General features: G+C 39.0%; 1 protein-coding gene across 1 annotated transcript in view; it reads left to right on the top strand.

Moving 5' to 3' along the window:
• The window catches only part of Edem2 (ER degradation enhancer, mannosidase alpha-like 2), a 212,239-nt gene extending 203,277 nt beyond the window's left edge, over positions 1-8,962 (top strand). Inside the window, exon 19 of the mRNA XM_068225114.1 lies at positions 5,298-8,962. Within this exon, the coding sequence (XP_068081215.1) occupies positions 5,298-5,999 (702 nt within the window). The 3' untranslated portion in view covers positions 6,000-8,962. The remainder of the gene's footprint in view (positions 1-5,297) is intronic.
• Positions 8,963-16,829: the final 7,867 nt, after the last annotated feature.

Consider the following 16,829-nt stretch of genomic DNA (forward strand, 5'->3'; position numbering starts at 1 on the left):
GACAGCAGGGGTAGAAAGATTGGGTTCACAGGTAAAAGGCACTGAAAGCCTTCCTTGTGTTTGAAGAAACACAAATCTAGTTGGGACATGAAGGTATCCAGAAATGGAATAAAAGTAGAGATACAAAAGTAAAGCTCTGGCTTCACTGATGTTAAGTCCAAGTTCACACAGTATTTTGCTTGTGGTGCCATGTGAGGGATTATGAATGGAGGAACCCAATATGTTCAAGACTTTAGAAACACAAATAAAAATTCACTCTTAATGTCTTCAGCAAGGTTTAATGTTTTTCCTCAAAATCAGTAGTTGAATTCTGCAAGAATTTACACAGTGGGAAACTTAAAGAAACAGTCTCTGAATACAAAACAGCAATATTACAAATTGACAGTCAGTCAGAGTACATACAAGTGAATTTGCTTGTGAGAACGAGCCTTTGTCTTTCCATTCTGATGTGCTTTGAAGGGTTGCAATAATAGGGTCATACAATTCCACCATGAAGTTATACCTTTCCAAACAATGTGTTGCACAAAGTTGATAGAGTATTTCACAGCATGATAATGTAGTTTTCATTTCACTTATCACAGATTTTAAAACATATTGCCTTTAGGTGTATGAAGAAATTCATACAAACTTGATATTGTACCCATGGAGTTTCTAATGGCAGGTACTTCACAGGCACTGGATACAGCTAAGGTGAGGCTGTGTGCTTATTTATGTCTGTATTTAATGAATGCAACTTGTTCAACGTCGCTATTGTGATTCCTTTTCTGGTCACATCATAACATGGTACAAATTGTAGAAAGTTTTCTTTCACAATGAAATTTTCTCTATCAACATGATGAACAAATGGTGATAATTGTTCAAAGCCTGTTATGTCTGACATCTCATTGATGAAAATAGAGAAGTGCAGCTGGAGGCAGTAAGTTCTCTCACAAGATTTCAAACAGTCAGGTTGTTGCACTCTTAAGCTATTTCAGTCTGTATTCTGTAACTGGTCTACTGTGCATTTCCGGCACTGCACGTCGACAACTTTTTAACTCTGAATCAGTCTTACCTGAAAAGCGAAAAAGTGTCCTGAAATTGCCATCAGTTTCTTCTGGTTCTTGGTCAACCCCTATTTGTCCTGAATCCCTGTTTCCTCACAATGCTATACTCCTTTTCTTGCAGAACAAAACACTTTCAATAATAGGAATAAGATATTTCCTGTTGTCATTAATGCTTTCACGGCCCGTACTTAAGGACATGATACTGTATAGGCTTTTGGGCTTATGCCATGTCATGTCTTTAAGATATTTCCTGTTCTCCAGTTTCTTTTGCATTGTTACAGTATCTGTTAGCACATTTATAATTTTTCCCCCCATGTGGAATATCTACCAAAGTACCGGCTACCTCCAAACATTTTTTGTGATACAGACACTTTTTTGTTCTGAAAATCACTCGAAAACAGGTTTTCAGTTCTCAAATTTCATATTACAAAGTTGACATAAGAGTTGCTTGCCAGATCCAACACAACCAAAGGTACTCCTTCCACCCCATCAACATCCATGCATATCAGCCACCGTTTATTTTCTGTGTTACTGACCTATGGTCGTGCAAGTATACTTGTGCCTCGCAATACATACCCATGGCCAGTAGGCAGTAATGATGGGTCTTTGAATGTTAAAAGCATAGCTTATGGAAAATTACACTAGTGTCCAAAAGTTAAGCATAAGTTATGAGTAAGCAGGGCAACAGGAAAGAAACTGCAAATCGCACGACATATGCACCTACCAACCTTACATGTTCGCACTGTATAGGAAAGGAGTGTTCCCTGCTTTTACTAACAGAAAGATAAACACAGCCAGTGCCTGCGTCCCATATTCCCTCAGTCATGTTTGCCCTGTTATAGTGTGCGGAATGTAGCCTTGTGGTGAACGTGACAACATAATGCCACGACGACGCCATTTGGACCCCCCCCTTTTTTTTTTTTTTTTCAGGGTAGAATACTCTGTCGCCTGGAAGCAGACCGGACACAGACTGAAGTAGCCGTATCCTTGAATGTGCCACAAAGTGTCATTTCCAAGCTTTGGAGACGATTTTGAGACGCAGGAGATGTTAGTCGTAAGCCAGTACCAGATCGACCAAGGCTAACCACCCCACAGCAGGACTGATATCTGGCCTTAACTGCCCGACGAAATCAGAGAGCACCTGCAAGACAATTGTCGGCGGAGCTTGCAGCCATCTCAGGGGTTGCCGTTTCCCGGCAAACTGTGTACCGGAGGCTCAGAACTGCAGAGCTGTTTGCCCGACGTCCAGCAGTGTGCGTCCCGCTCACTCCAGCACAGAGACGGGCCCGTTTACTGTGGAGCCGCCAACATCGAAACTGGACCATGAATAAATGGAGGCATGTGCTCTTTACAGATAAATCCCGCTTCAGTTTGTAAAACGATTCCCATCACACATTAATCTGGAGAGAATCGGGTAGCTGATACAACCACAGGAACATCATGGAACAGGACCAGTATGGTGGTGGCGTCATGATGTGGGGCGGCATCATATTGAATGGCCGTACGGACCTGCACATCTTCATGGGTGGTCTGAGGAACACTGTTAATGCTCGGAGATACAGGGATGAGGTACTGAGACCACATGTTCGACTCTTCAGAGGTGTGGTTGGTCCAGACTTCCTCTTAGTGGATGATAATGTCCGACCTCACCGTGCTGCTCTGGTGGATGAATTTCTGGCTGGGGAAGACATTAATCACATGCACTGGCCAGCAAGGTCTGCGGATCTGAATCCTATAGAACATGCCTGGGATGCATTGGGGAGGCGAATTTCATCCCGTCAGCCTCCACCAAGCACCCTCCAACACCTTCGCATTGCCCTTTCAGAGGAATGGGATCAACTGCCACAAGAGCTCTTGGACCATCTGATAGAGAGCATGCCACATCGCTGCGAAGCATGTGTGGCTGTTAGGGGTAACCATACACCCTATTAACAGCATATTTTGTTGTGGAAGACATTGCTGAGTTTTGTTAGTTGTTGTCAAAGGTGCACCTTAGCTATCAGAACCTTTCTGACACTGTTTTTAGACAAGTTGTGTGACATATGGTGTGTAATTCAGCTTCCGTTTGTTCAGCAATCCGTCTGACATTCCTATCAGGTGGTATAGCCTCGTTTAGTGATTATGCTTAACTTTTGGACACTAGTGTACTTCACATATGAATGTTACGGTATTAGCTTGAAATAAGAATTATTGGTAAGCCTGAGATGCTAAATGCATATTGAACTTTGAAACTTGATATTTCTCATGAAACGCCTTAAGGCACTTGTTATTGTTATCCGCCTTAAGTCGGATACGGGAGTGAATGTTCCAGGTTTTTTTTTTTCATTTTTTTTTTTCATTAGACAATTCTTTCCCTAAATGAACTCCAGTATCTTAAGCGTGTGGTTTTCCTGCATGAAATCCAGTATCTTAAGTGTGTGGTTCACTGGAACTTGAAGATGTTGATGGTTCCAGAATCAGAACAGTACACTTACCACTTCTGAATGATTCAGCAGACACGCTAAATTATGTCGATGTACATTCACTATCAGCCAGGTTTTCACAGGATGATGTGAAACTACTTTTGGGAAGAACGTTTTTGACAGCATCGTTGTGCTGAGGCTACGGAGAAACCTTTGACAATGTGAAATTTGCACTAACCGTACGAGAATCACTACCAGTATGCAAATCAATTTTTTTTTGTAAAATTGTGCTTTGTGGTCGTTCAGATATATCAAAGATCCCGGAACGATAATGTGAAGTTTCCATTTTAAAATATCAACTGCCAAGTGCACATAATGTTAAATGAATATTCCACAATAAAATCTGGAATGAAACTGAGACTTGACAATGTACAGTATTTCACATCTGCATTGTAGAACTATCAAAACAACATGTATGTGCTGTGAGCTTGCATTCAGAAGATAGTGGGTTTGAATCCCACTGTCAGCAACCCTGAATATGGTTTTACCATGGTTTTCCATTTTCACACCAGGCAAATTCTGGGGCTGTACCTTAATTAGGGCCACAGTCGCTCCTTTCCCAATCCTAGCCCGTTCCCATCCTTCCATCCCGGAAAACTGTTGATGTGTTAGTGTGGTGTTAAACCACTAGCAAAAAAAAAAAAAAATAATAATAATAATAATCACAACAATTAAGTTCATATGGTGTCGGCCTTACAAGCCCTATTAGTAAGGGTCATGACTTTGATACCTACTGCAATATGCAGTAGTTTTGATCACTTAGTATTGTGTTGAATAGAGGAGAGAGAGAATGATTTTTGTTTTAGCCTAGTCAAGCCATATGCAGCCAGGCTGAGACAGTTTGCCTGAAACTATGCATTTCATTTTGTGTATTATAAGCATGTGGGCGGAAAGAGAAGGTGGGAAAATACAATAGTGTGAGAAAAACATCCTGTGAAGTCAGTACTTTCATTTGCATTGTAGTTATATTGCTTTTGTGGCATACATGGCTATGTTTTTATCTTGATTATTGTGCTTTAAGTAAACTGGTCATGTAATATTTACATAGTAATAGTATTCACACAACCGAGTGGAGTAGCCACATGTGCTAACATGCTATGGCTATGGAGCCAAGCACTGCTTTCAGGAGACAAGTGGGTTCGAACTCTACCGTCAGCTGCCTGTGAATGGTTTTCTGTGGTTTCCCATTTTCACTTCCAGGCAAATGCCAGGATAGTTCCTATTAATTTCATTCACCATCGTTCATTTCATCTTCATTAACCTCTCAACTGATGTTAGCATCAAGGAAGAGCATCCGGCTGTAAAAGCATCCCATATAATTTCATCTCTCTTCATCCCCGACCCTTTATCAGGAAACTAGACTAAGGGGTAGACAGATAACATTCACACATATGGTGTTTGCTAGAAAATAGTGATATCATGGTACTTTTAGTAAATTTAATCAAAATTTGTTTTTATGTCCTCCAGAATTGTGGAAATATGACCTAAAACTGGTCTTATATACAAAATATGCATGAAATTTGGAGTCAGGTGATAATTTGATTTGTCAATAACAGTAGAGTGCTAATGGTAGAGACCTTTTGTAATCCAATGTAACCATAAATTATAGGATACCATTGTCTTACCTTCCATAAGTCTGTACAATATTTTGTGATGGACAATTAGGGATGATTCACATGTTGGGCAGTTCAGTTTCATTTCTCCGTTCATTTATGATTCTGAATTCTGTAAACCAGTATGTCCTTATCATAAATGCTATTTAGTATGTATTATTATCTCTCTGTGTTTGCAGACTGTTGTTGGAAAAGCAGAAGTGACCCAGGTGAATGTTGGTGATTTTCGTGCCACAGTGGAACTAGATCGAAGTGGTGTGGAAATGATCCGTATTTCACGAAATAAGGAAGGTGGTGATGAAGGTGATGGTGATGGTGGTGGTAGAAGTAGTAGTAGTAGTAGTAGTAGTAGTAGTAGCAGTAGTGTAACTCCAGCCCCACCTCCAACACAGACACTAAACTTAGTGGATGATCGATGGTTGAAATTACGAGAGCTGTTGCTGTCACGACTGATGCAGGGTAGTGGACAAGGAGAAGTTGTTGTTCCTGCACCCATATTGCGACTTTACCACCAGTTTTTGAACAAGCAGCAGTCTGAAGATGGGCAGGACCTATCTGTTTCACTCACACAGTTGCAAGCCTGGTTGTTAGCAGAACTTTCTGAACTGGGGTCAGGGAAAGTGGGCAGGGATACCCAAGCAGGTGTGGACCAACGAAAGACATTGGCTAGCAGTGACAAAGAACAGTCTCCAGAAAAGGATACAGAAACTGCCAGTGACAAAACAGGTGATCAAAAACTCTCAACTATTAATAATAAGTGGACAGATAGTGATGTGAAAGAAAGGACAGAAAGGGAGGAGATCATTGATAGATTTATACAAAATTTCTCTGATGGTAAGAAACAAAATAAAGTGATAGTGAAGAAACGTGATGAGTTGTAATGTTGGGTGTATGTCATCCTAACATTTGTATGTCTGGGAAGTTTTGACTGCATTTAAAGTAGCATTTCATACAGACATAACAATTTTATTTCAAGTCTCAGACTACAAATTCTTTAAGAAAGGGGTTATTTTATCCTTCTGCCAAGAAAGAGAGAGAGGTGTGTTTTCTTTTTCCTCCTTGCTGATTGAAAGTGGAAGTTAAATTCAAACAAGGGCAGTATTAAACGTTTACAGTAATCTTATTTAGGAAGTGGAAGGTAGATGGTTTCAAGAGCATATGCTTAATAGATATTTGTGAATGTTGAGCATTGTAGAAAGAGCTACTCAAGTTCAGTTTTCTGTTATTTTATCCTGTATGTATGTGGAAAATTGTACAGTTTGGCAAAACCATACATATTCTTGCAGAAAATGTTAGCATAGAGCTTAGAAAAGTCAATTTTGGTAATCCTTGCCCTACTAGAGAATTTTTGTGTCATCAATTCGGCCATACAGGATACATACAGTATCTCCTTTTCACAAGTGAAAAAATGCTGACTAACCAAGTAAGATGGTGATTTTGAAGTCATCTTAATGATCAGATATTCTTGGCGAGATCTTTTTTTTTTTTTGCCACGTCTAAACCTTCAGCAGGTCACTGCTGCAATAGGAAAAGTGTAATGAGAATAACAAATGAGTATTAGATTGAAGTTTCTTTTTAAATTTGGTGGGCGAGGAACGTTACAGTAAATAGGCAGCAACTTTCTCAAAATATATAGATAGATCTGAATTTTGTGTAGCTCTTACTGCAGTTGACTCAAAGAGTAATTTTCAAAGTTGGATTCAAAGAAGGTGAGGTTAACACATTCATTGACTTAAAATGTCAAAATCGACTTTTTTAGGAAGTGATTCATGTGAGATGCTGCTTGTCATGCTTGCAGAATGTGGATGTAAAATCTCTGATTTGTTATTCTGACCCTGTCTTGTTGATTGAAGGGTTCATATGGATTGTTGTAAAAATTTCCTTCAAATCTTGTACATTTTGTTAAGTGAGAGGTTCTCAAACTTTTTATCCTGCATACTAGTTATTAGTTGGATTCTACACTGATCGTAGTTATTTTGTATAGTATTTAGACAGAATCAATATAAAAAAGCCGTAACTCACTTTGATGAGTGCTTAATAGTTCCATTGAAGAAATCCACATCACAAATTGCACACATACGAGGAGAGCGCTACTTTCCACATATTTCGCTTTAGTAGTAGTATGGAAATACTTGCAGTTCTTTCATAAGAATTCCGAGTGGTGATGATAATGGTGATGATGATAAACCATAAGACCCCAAGCATTACCTAGTAGCTTAGAATGTCACAAAAATAAATATTTTAACATTTCATTTTCACTAGTCTGAGGGAAAGTGAAATTATGTGTGAATAGATTTCATAAACCAACAAGCATTCAATAGGAATGGGTAAAATGCTGGATGTAGAGGTATTACAGTTGGTGACAAAGAGAAAAGTCAAAAAGAATGGTCAAGGTGGAACTTCCTAATGCTCTGGCCAGGCCTTATCTCAAAATTTCTTTGTGCAAGACAGGTATCAAAATGTTCAACAAAAGAATTGTCAGGGAAGTATAGGCCGTTGCTGTTTTGTTTACCTCTGCTTCAATGTCCATAAAGATGTGGTATCGAGCCATTTGACAGAGAGGAACATTCTTGCACTGGTGTTGATCGACCAGTCAATATCTCTTTTGACAGGATAGGTGAGATGAAAATGCTGCTGCTTTGATTAATATCACAGGTCTTGCACATATGCTGATCAACATGAAAGGAAGTCTGAAGTAAGGGAGATCAAGCAGGCAGCTTAGTAGGAGGAAGAGAGGATATGAAACCACTGTTGGCAGAGAGGATTGATCCAAATAGTTGGTGACAAATGTGAGACAGAAGAGTTGCTCTCTGGTTGATTGAGTGCAAATCCAGTTATGTAGGTCCTTGCAGCAATGCCTTTCATGAGAGTGTGTTGGTAGGAAGATAAAATTGAATTTTATGTGCCATATGACATTGATAATGTGTTGAGATATTCAAGGAAGGAGTTTCTGTGATAAAACTTCAGCTGACTTTTTTTTTATTAAGTCTAGAAATGCAGGTTTGTTAATTTTGAGAAAGTGAAAATGCATGGGTACAGTGGGACCACTTTGTGCAAGCAATAATGAGAGAGGCCTTAAAGAAGGCCTTCTATTGAAATGACTGGCTGAAGAAGGTTCTTTTTATACTGGTTGAGTTGAAACACAGAAGAATATAGATGTTGGTGTCACAAAATTCAGCATTGTAGCCCAGGCAAATCATGAACACAGTGATGAAAACGTTGTATGTGGGAATTACTATCTCATCTTTGGCCTGTAAGACTTCCAGATCTTTGGCCTTGGCAGCTGCAACAGTTGTAAGGATGTAGAAAGAAACAATGCATGGTTGCAAGGTCTTATATCTAGAAACTAGCAGGTTTCAGATTGTCTGGATGAAATGGTCAGTGCATAGGATGAGAGGACTCGAGTGTGAGGGATTTCTGGAGACAAAGTTCTTCCTTGTGTTATTCTGGGCTACTATGATTGCATCCTTTATGTTTGTACCTAGTTAAGTCACTCCTCTGTTGTTCACTCCTCCCAATTGAATTACAGTATTTATAAATTGATTAAACATCACATTTTATACACTTATTTTAACTTACTCTGTCCCTCCCTCAGTGTGAAAAATGTCATCCTTTGATGAAGTAATTTGTTCCTTACCTTTATATCATGGGTAATAACAAACAATTGTTCAAAACGAACTGTGTTTCAGCATTGCTAAATATTTCCCCAATTCTAACAGCTCATTATTAAAATAGACACTGCAACACAATGTTGTTAGCCTATTCAGTAAGTAATGTTTTCATCCAAATGAATTATGATGTGTTCAAAACCTTTTCAGTTGTTAATAGATTTTACATATGTCTAGCCCTAGGCTGAATGGTCAGTGTAGTTACCTTTGGTTCAGAGGGCCCTGGGTTGTTGGAACTCTCTTGAATGCTCCAAACACTAATCCTGAACAACTGCAGCCTGATGACACAGTGCATTATCCTGTTGGAATATTCCGTTACTGACAGGAAACACGAAGCCCATAAAGGGGGCTTCTTGAGTAGGGTTGCCGTACATCCTAGATTTTCTGGGACAGTACTGGATTACAGTCATCTGTCCCAGTGTTCCAAAAGGATTCAGCAAAATTAAAATTTTATGCCGGTTTTTGCTTCATGCATCAGGATGTTATGAAAGATTACCATGCCTTTATGCATGAGTCTGTTGTACTCTCTATCAAAGTTTCCTCATATGAGAATGATAATTTGTCAGTCAAGTGCCAGCTTTTAGAAAATTTATTGAAAAACAATGTAGATGCATCAGCTGTCTTGACTGTAGTTGAATTTGTTCTTTCCCCTTGGACTAATGCTTCAGTCGAGTTTGTGCTTTCACTCGTGAATTCAATTTTGAGTGACAAGAAAGAACAGACTAGACGTTGACACTGTTAAAGCAGTTTTAACATTTAAAACTTCTTTTCTGACATTATCATGAGAGTTGTTTTACCACATCAATCAATCAATCAATCAATCAATCAATCAATCAATCAATCAATCAATCAATCAATCAATCAATCAATCATCACTGATCTGCATTTTGCGAAGGTGGCAGATTCCCTGTCACTTGTTTACCTAGTCTTTTAAATTATTTCAAAGAACTTGGAAACTTGATAAATTATTGAAGTACCTAATTCCTATTCCTGTAAATTAATACCTGCCCCGATTTGTCCTCTTGAATTCAAAATTTATCTTCATATTATGATCTTTCCTACTTTTCAAACTCCACTCAAGCTTATTCATCTACTAATGTCATTCCATGCCATCTCTCCACTCACAGCTCGGAACATAGGCTTAGGCGAGCAGCTCGTCTCCTTGCTCCCAAGTCTTCCCAACCCAGAGTTTGCAACATTTTCGTGACATTACTCTTTTGTTGGAAATCACCCAGAACAAATTGTGCTGCTTTCCTGTGAGCATTTCCCAGTTCTCATATTAAATAATCCTGTGTGTGGGTCCCATACACTTGAACCATATTCTACTTAAGGTCATACCAGAGACTTTATTCCCTATTCATTACATCCCTACTACAACCCATAAAAACCTCAATCATGTAAAGAGATCTGTAACCTTTATTTTCAACCTCATTAATGTGATTACCCCAATGAAGACTTTCCTTATGCAGGGTCATCCAATTAACCACAGCTTGGGCGAGGCGGAGGGTCCGGCCCGCAAGCTATCACTTCCCGCAAGCTAGGCAATACAAAAGCAAGGTAGAGTGATTGCTTGATAAATTCTGATGCATTTTAAAATTACTCATCCTAATTTCTCATAATGAAGAGGAGCAGAATAGGTTTTTCGGTACTCCATTATTGCTGCTTTGAGAATTTATGTACCCACATAAGCGAAACCATGCTTCATCTGAGAAGAAAATGAGTTTGAGATCAGTTTCTCTGTTATGCATTTATTAAAAATCCATTCACTAAATCTAATCCTAAACACAGGATCACCTGGATTAAATTCTTGCACGACTGTACATTTATGGAGTTTTAACTTCAGTAACTTTGTAGCCCTTTGTACGGAATCATAAGAAATTCCTGTTTGCTGAGAAAGATGGCTAAGAAATTTCGTAGGAGAATTTCTCAGCCATCGCCCAACATCTTTAAGATTTTCTTCTGTTAGCATTGTGCATCGCCTTCTTTGCTTCTTATCATTAATATATCCCGTTTCACAAAACTTATTAACTAACCTATGAACTGTCCCACGACTTGGAACTATGAATTTCTCTTGAGATTCTGTAAGGGCATAGACGTGGAATAAAATAAATAGGCCTATTATTATTATTATTTTCCTTCATTCTCACTTCACTTTGCACACGAGTGTTGCTCTCACTGAAACACAAAACTCTGATTCTAAGATAATTGGATGACCCAGTATTAACACCCAAGTATTTACAGTGATCTCCTTGAGGTACGTTCACCCCCTCAACATGGTAATTAGAACTGAGAGGACTTTTCCTTGTGGTGAAACATACAGCCTGGCTTTTCATCCCGTTTACCATCATACCATTGTTTGATGTCCATCTGACAACATACCCGAAGTCTTTCCTGCAGTCACTCACACTCCTGCAACTTACTTACTACTCTATACAGTATCACATCGCCTGCAAAAAAGCCATATCTGTGATTCCAGTTCTGTAATCATATCATTTACATGTCTGAGATAAGAAAACATAAAGGTCCAATACTACTGCCTTGAGGGATGTACTCTTAATCATTACAGGATCAGATCTTGCTTCACCTACTCTAATTCTCTGAGTTCTGTTCTTGAGAAACATAGCAACCAATTCAACCACTCTTTTTTTTTCTAGTCCAATAGCCCTCATATTAAAAAATACTTGATGAAATCCAAAGTTCTACCAAGTACTTCTGTTTCAAAAAACCAAAGTGGTAATCCGGCCTTTCTTCACTGTAGAATGTGAGTGTTTCCTGTTGTTATTATTATTGCAGTAAATTAGTTAAATTTTAACTCTAAGGAAGAAAGTTATTTAAATTATCTGTAGGATACAGGATACCCATCCCCCCTTTCAAATGTGTAGTGTAACAGACTGGCAGACATACATCCTACTAACACACTTGATGCCAATAACAACTAAACGAGATGGTGAATTCGGTCCCATAGCTGTGAGCTTGTATTCAGGAGATGGTGGGTTTGAACTCCACTATCGGCAACCTTGAAAATAATTTTCCATGTTTTCCCATTTTCATCAGGTAAATGTACCTTAGTTAAGACCACAATCACTTCCTTCCCAGTCCTATACCATAGCCACTATAAGACCTGTCTGGGTTAGTGCGATGCAAAAATACCCATAGCAGGAAAACACTTTACTAACCTGAATGTTGCCTTGTTGACAACTGGGATCGGCCTCACTAGGTTTATGGCAAATTTAACCCCAGCCATTTGCTCAGAACAATATTGTATTTTGACTCGCTGGGCCATGCTACAAGTTTTCAGATCTAATAATAATGTTATTTGCTTTACGTCCCACTAACTACTTTTTACGGTTTTCGGAGACACCGAGGTGCCGGAATTTTGTCACACAGGAGTTCTTTTACATGCCAGTAAATCTGCCGACACGAGGCTGATGTATTTGAGCACCTTCAAATACCACCGGACTGAGCCAGGATCGAACCTGCTAAGTTGGAGTCAGAAGGCCAGCGCCACAACCGTCTGAGCCACTCGGCCCGGCATTGTTAAGTCCATTTGGCAACCTCACAATCCTGCGTGAGATGCTGCACCCAGCGTTATACTGTCAACGTGGACACTATGGCTGGTCTTCTGCACCTATATCCCGTAGAAGCTGTTGGATATGTGTCTGGTCCCTCCCACATTGATCTGAACCACTGTTGCTACTTAGATATCATGGACAGTTCTAGCTAGACACTGCTTATCGTGATCGTTAAGCAGTCGTGGTTGTCTACTGCGATCTATACTGTGGATTTTTGTGCCTTCAGTGAGATAATCCCAGAATATACACAACAGTATGGAATAATAATAGGAGATGGCCACCTGAGAGATCCGATGCAGGTCTTTCAAGTTATGGCCACAGGCGACCTACGCATCTGTGATGATGGGGCCCTTACGTAGAATGAAATCTAATGATGAAGATAACACAGGCACCCAGTACCCAAGCCAGAGGAATTAGCCAATGAATGTTAAAATCTCCAACCTGGCTGGGTATCAAATCCAAGATCCCTTGGACCAGAGGCCAGCATGCTAACCGGTTAGCAATGGATCCAGAAACAGTATGGAATAAGGAATATTGAATGTCTTGAAACAGAATCCCTCATCCATCTGGCATGTCACTGTCATGTGCACCATTCAAATTCGACCAGCTCATATCATCTTACCCATGAGCAGCTGGTCAATAACCTCTGACCCAAAAGATTTTTTATTGTAAATAGGGTATTTATTTTTATACTGTTTCATGCTTCCTTTTTATAGACAAAATGTTTTAAAAATTATATTTTGTTTTCAATTTCACATGAAAGTATAGTGTATCACTGATACCACACCACTACCACAAGTATTGGATTACTTGTAAACTTTACTCTGAGTTGTTCGTGTAAGTATTTCCATACTACATGTAAGTACAAATAGTCTGATTATATTTAAGTATATTTCATTTACTTATTTAAATAGCCAGTTTAGTAACAATGCAGACTTAAGTCTGCTGCTGCTTCAACTGTGGCTCTTGACAGGTGTATTTTTAACTTTAAATATTTGGCTGAAATAAATGTTGATTAACTGGTCCTTGAAGTGGTGCCATTTAGGAAGACTGCAAATCAATTTTCACATTCCAATTTTCTGCCATCTAGCTGTACTTAGTTAAGAAGGAAGCCATTCTTTATCATTGTTGACTCAGTTAGAGTAACGTATAGTTTTTCAGTCTGTCAAAACACGAAATGTAACATATCTGTAAAAAATGAACAGTGTAAGTAGGATGATGAGAACTTCCTCAAATTCTATCAAATGACTTTAACCATGTATGTAAATTATGTACAATATTGTTTACATTGTATAAACTTGTTGGTAATTGTGAATTGGTAATATTAAGAGCAAGAGAGATTAATTATGAACATAGAAGTCCTTTGTTCACACTTTAGTAATTTTGAAAATTTTCTTTGCACCTTCTTAAACCAGGTTCTGGAGCAACAACTGTTGGACTGAGTCTAGGTCACTTGCTTTTATTGTGGTTTGCTTTCTTGTCTTGGGGGGCAGGATATGGCTGCAAAGTGAACTCTATTGGTTGGTTGCTAAGGTTGAGTTAATTTTCTTGGAAGACTACCAGAGGTTTTTACATGCTGACAATTAAGACATGGAGTGCCAAATTCTTGCCTGTCATTCAAAACTGTATTACCTTGGCCAGGTCTGAACCTACAAACTTGGGATCATGAGTCAAGCACACTACCTTTGATACACCAAGAAAGCTTTTAAATAAAATAAAAAATAAGATATCCAAATATTATGAAGAACACTGCAGTTTTATACATATATTTTTATTTTAGATGTACTTATTTTTTAAACTTCATCTTGACAATATTGTCAATATACTGCATTCTTTGCCAGTATTAAATATACATTATCTGATATTTTAGTGTTCGGAAGAAATATTCCATCCATCCACTACTGTTGGTATGCATGTTACAGTTTGGGAACCACTCTTGTAATATATACCTAGCAGTTATGTGCACTGTTTGGTCCACAATATTTGTGTGCCAAATTAAGATGTATACATTGTTTTTCCAATACAGAGATATCTTTTGTTGGTTCAAGTAGTGCATGTTGTTTTATTTTCTCCTACTACCCTACAGCTCATCCCCATTCACCCTGATTTAAAATTTAGTATTAGGGGGATTTCTTCCATCAGAGGATTTCTTCTGTGAATAAAGCCTTGTCCATAACACCCCTCGTCTTGGTAAAAGGCAAAGTGTGGAGTCAGTCATATTCCCCATACACTGTCTATTATCTGATAGACCGAGCTCGATAGCTGCAGTCGCTTAAGTGCGGCCAGTATCCGTATTCGGGAGATATTAGGTTCGAACCCCACTGTCGGCAGCCCTGAATATGGTTTTCCGTGGTTTCCCATTTTCATACCAAGCAAATGCTGGGGCTGTACCTTAATTAAGGCCACGGCCACTTCCTTCCCACTCCTAGCCCTTCCCTGTTCCATCGTCACCATAAGACCTATCTGTGTCGGTGCGACATAAAGCAAATAGCAAAAAATTATCTGATAGACAAGATTTCTCTCTAAAATACAGCTGTTTCCTTGACCATTCTGGAAAAATGAAAATGTGTATTCACACCAAGAAATGGTGTGCACATTCCAATATCAGCACCTGGAACAAGTTGAACATCTGTTTTAACCCTCTTGGAGCCAAGAGCCGATCTAGTCGGCCGCTCCCCATCAGCTGGAAGTGGCCAGAGCTCCGCCTCCACTCTACTACTGTAAAGTGCCAGGCCGTTTTCAGTGGAAATACATGTATTTTAAAATTCGCGTATATCTACCGGTGTATAGCAAATACCGGCATGAAATTTTCTACATATCGACTACGCAGAATAAGAAACTGTTTTGGAGTGATATAAAGAGTCAAAAACGTTTTATTGTTGATTTATAGTTGTCGAAAACGTTTATTTTTAGGAAGAGAAAAATATTTTCGCACTTTCTCTCTCAATATCTACTTTGAAAAAATAATTTACGATACAAAAGAGTATACGTAATTATGTATAATGTATTTCTAAATACAATTCTATACAATAACTAATTTGAACGAGAAAAATAAAAACGTAAAAAAATAAAAATTCAAACATATGTCACTAATAAAACAAGACGATTTTACTCACTGATAAAATTCGCGTGTATGTATCGATGTTTGGCAAATACTGACAACAAATTTTCTACGTGTGGACAACACAGTATTAAAATAATTCTGAATTATTAAATAAGTAAAAAATAGTAGTTGATATTATAGTTTTTTGTTTTCAGAAAAAGTAGTTTCTCGTTTTCGGTTGTAGTATATATTAGAAAAATAATTTTACAATACAACAGAATTTACGAAATTAAGAAATGTATGGCACTAAAGCCGTGATTTGCTTTGAACTACTAAGCGACCGCTGCTCAGTTCGGTACCTGCACTTTACGAGGTGAATCATGGTCAGTGAGACAGATCCTCTCAGTAATTATTCTTGGTTTCCAGACCGGGGTCCCCTACCCTCAGATATCTCCTCAATTGCAATCACCTAGGGTCGCTTAGATTGAGTGAACCTCGAACCAACCCTCAGGACCAGGCGAAAATTCTTGACCTGGGCGGGAATCGAACCCATGACCTCCGGGTGAGAGGCAGGCACGCTACACTTCGCCCGCGGAGTCCGGCATTTAGGTAATGATAGAGGACTATATGTGACTATAAGGTTTAGCAGAGAGCAAGTGAAAAGTAAATAGAAGTGTGATACGGGCGGAGAATCAGACGGTAGGGCATGTTTAGGTCCAAGAACTTTCTTGAAGGAGACAGGAGGTTGAAGAATGTTGTCGGGTTCATTGGGACAAATTTCCACAAAATGTTCTCCAGAGACATCATCATCATCATCATCATATTCGTTATCACTAGTTTCATCTACCACCATATTCAGAGCAGCTTTAGTGCTGTTAGACATAATTAAACGTCTCTCCTTTAGCTGCGGTGATTCCGCGGACGTGTCCGGTATAATTTCGCCGCTACTCTCTGAACTAAATTCCCTATCGCTATCCGATAAATCATCAGCGTTAACTTCACACTGTTCTAAATACTGCATTAATTTATTGTCATCAATACCTGCTGATAAATTATCACGTGAATAACATGCCATTTTCCTGTCACAAAACCACTCACTGCAAGGAGCAATCTCTTACTGACCGGTTAGCGGTATTTGTAAACACAGGAAACGACTCTTGTGAAAGGTATAACACCCTCTTAGAACTGCCAAAGCAAGGCCAGGCACACAATGACGTGTAGCCCCTTTACTACAGGTTGTAACAAAAGTATGCACTTCACTATAGGTTGCCTCAAAATTACGTATATCACAGAATTTTAAGCCGGCCGATGTAATCGGCTCTGGCAACTTCCGACTGGATTGTTAACGGCCGACCAGATCGGCTCTGGCAATTTTAAGGGTGGATGCTCGCACTACCGACTGGCACCAAGAGAGTTAATATACATCAA

Source organism: Anabrus simplex, chromosome 1, assembly GCF_040414725.1.
Source record: "Anabrus simplex isolate iqAnaSimp1 chromosome 1, ASM4041472v1, whole genome shotgun sequence".
Lineage (NCBI taxonomy): Eukaryota > Metazoa > Arthropoda > Insecta > Orthoptera > Tettigoniidae > Anabrus > Anabrus simplex.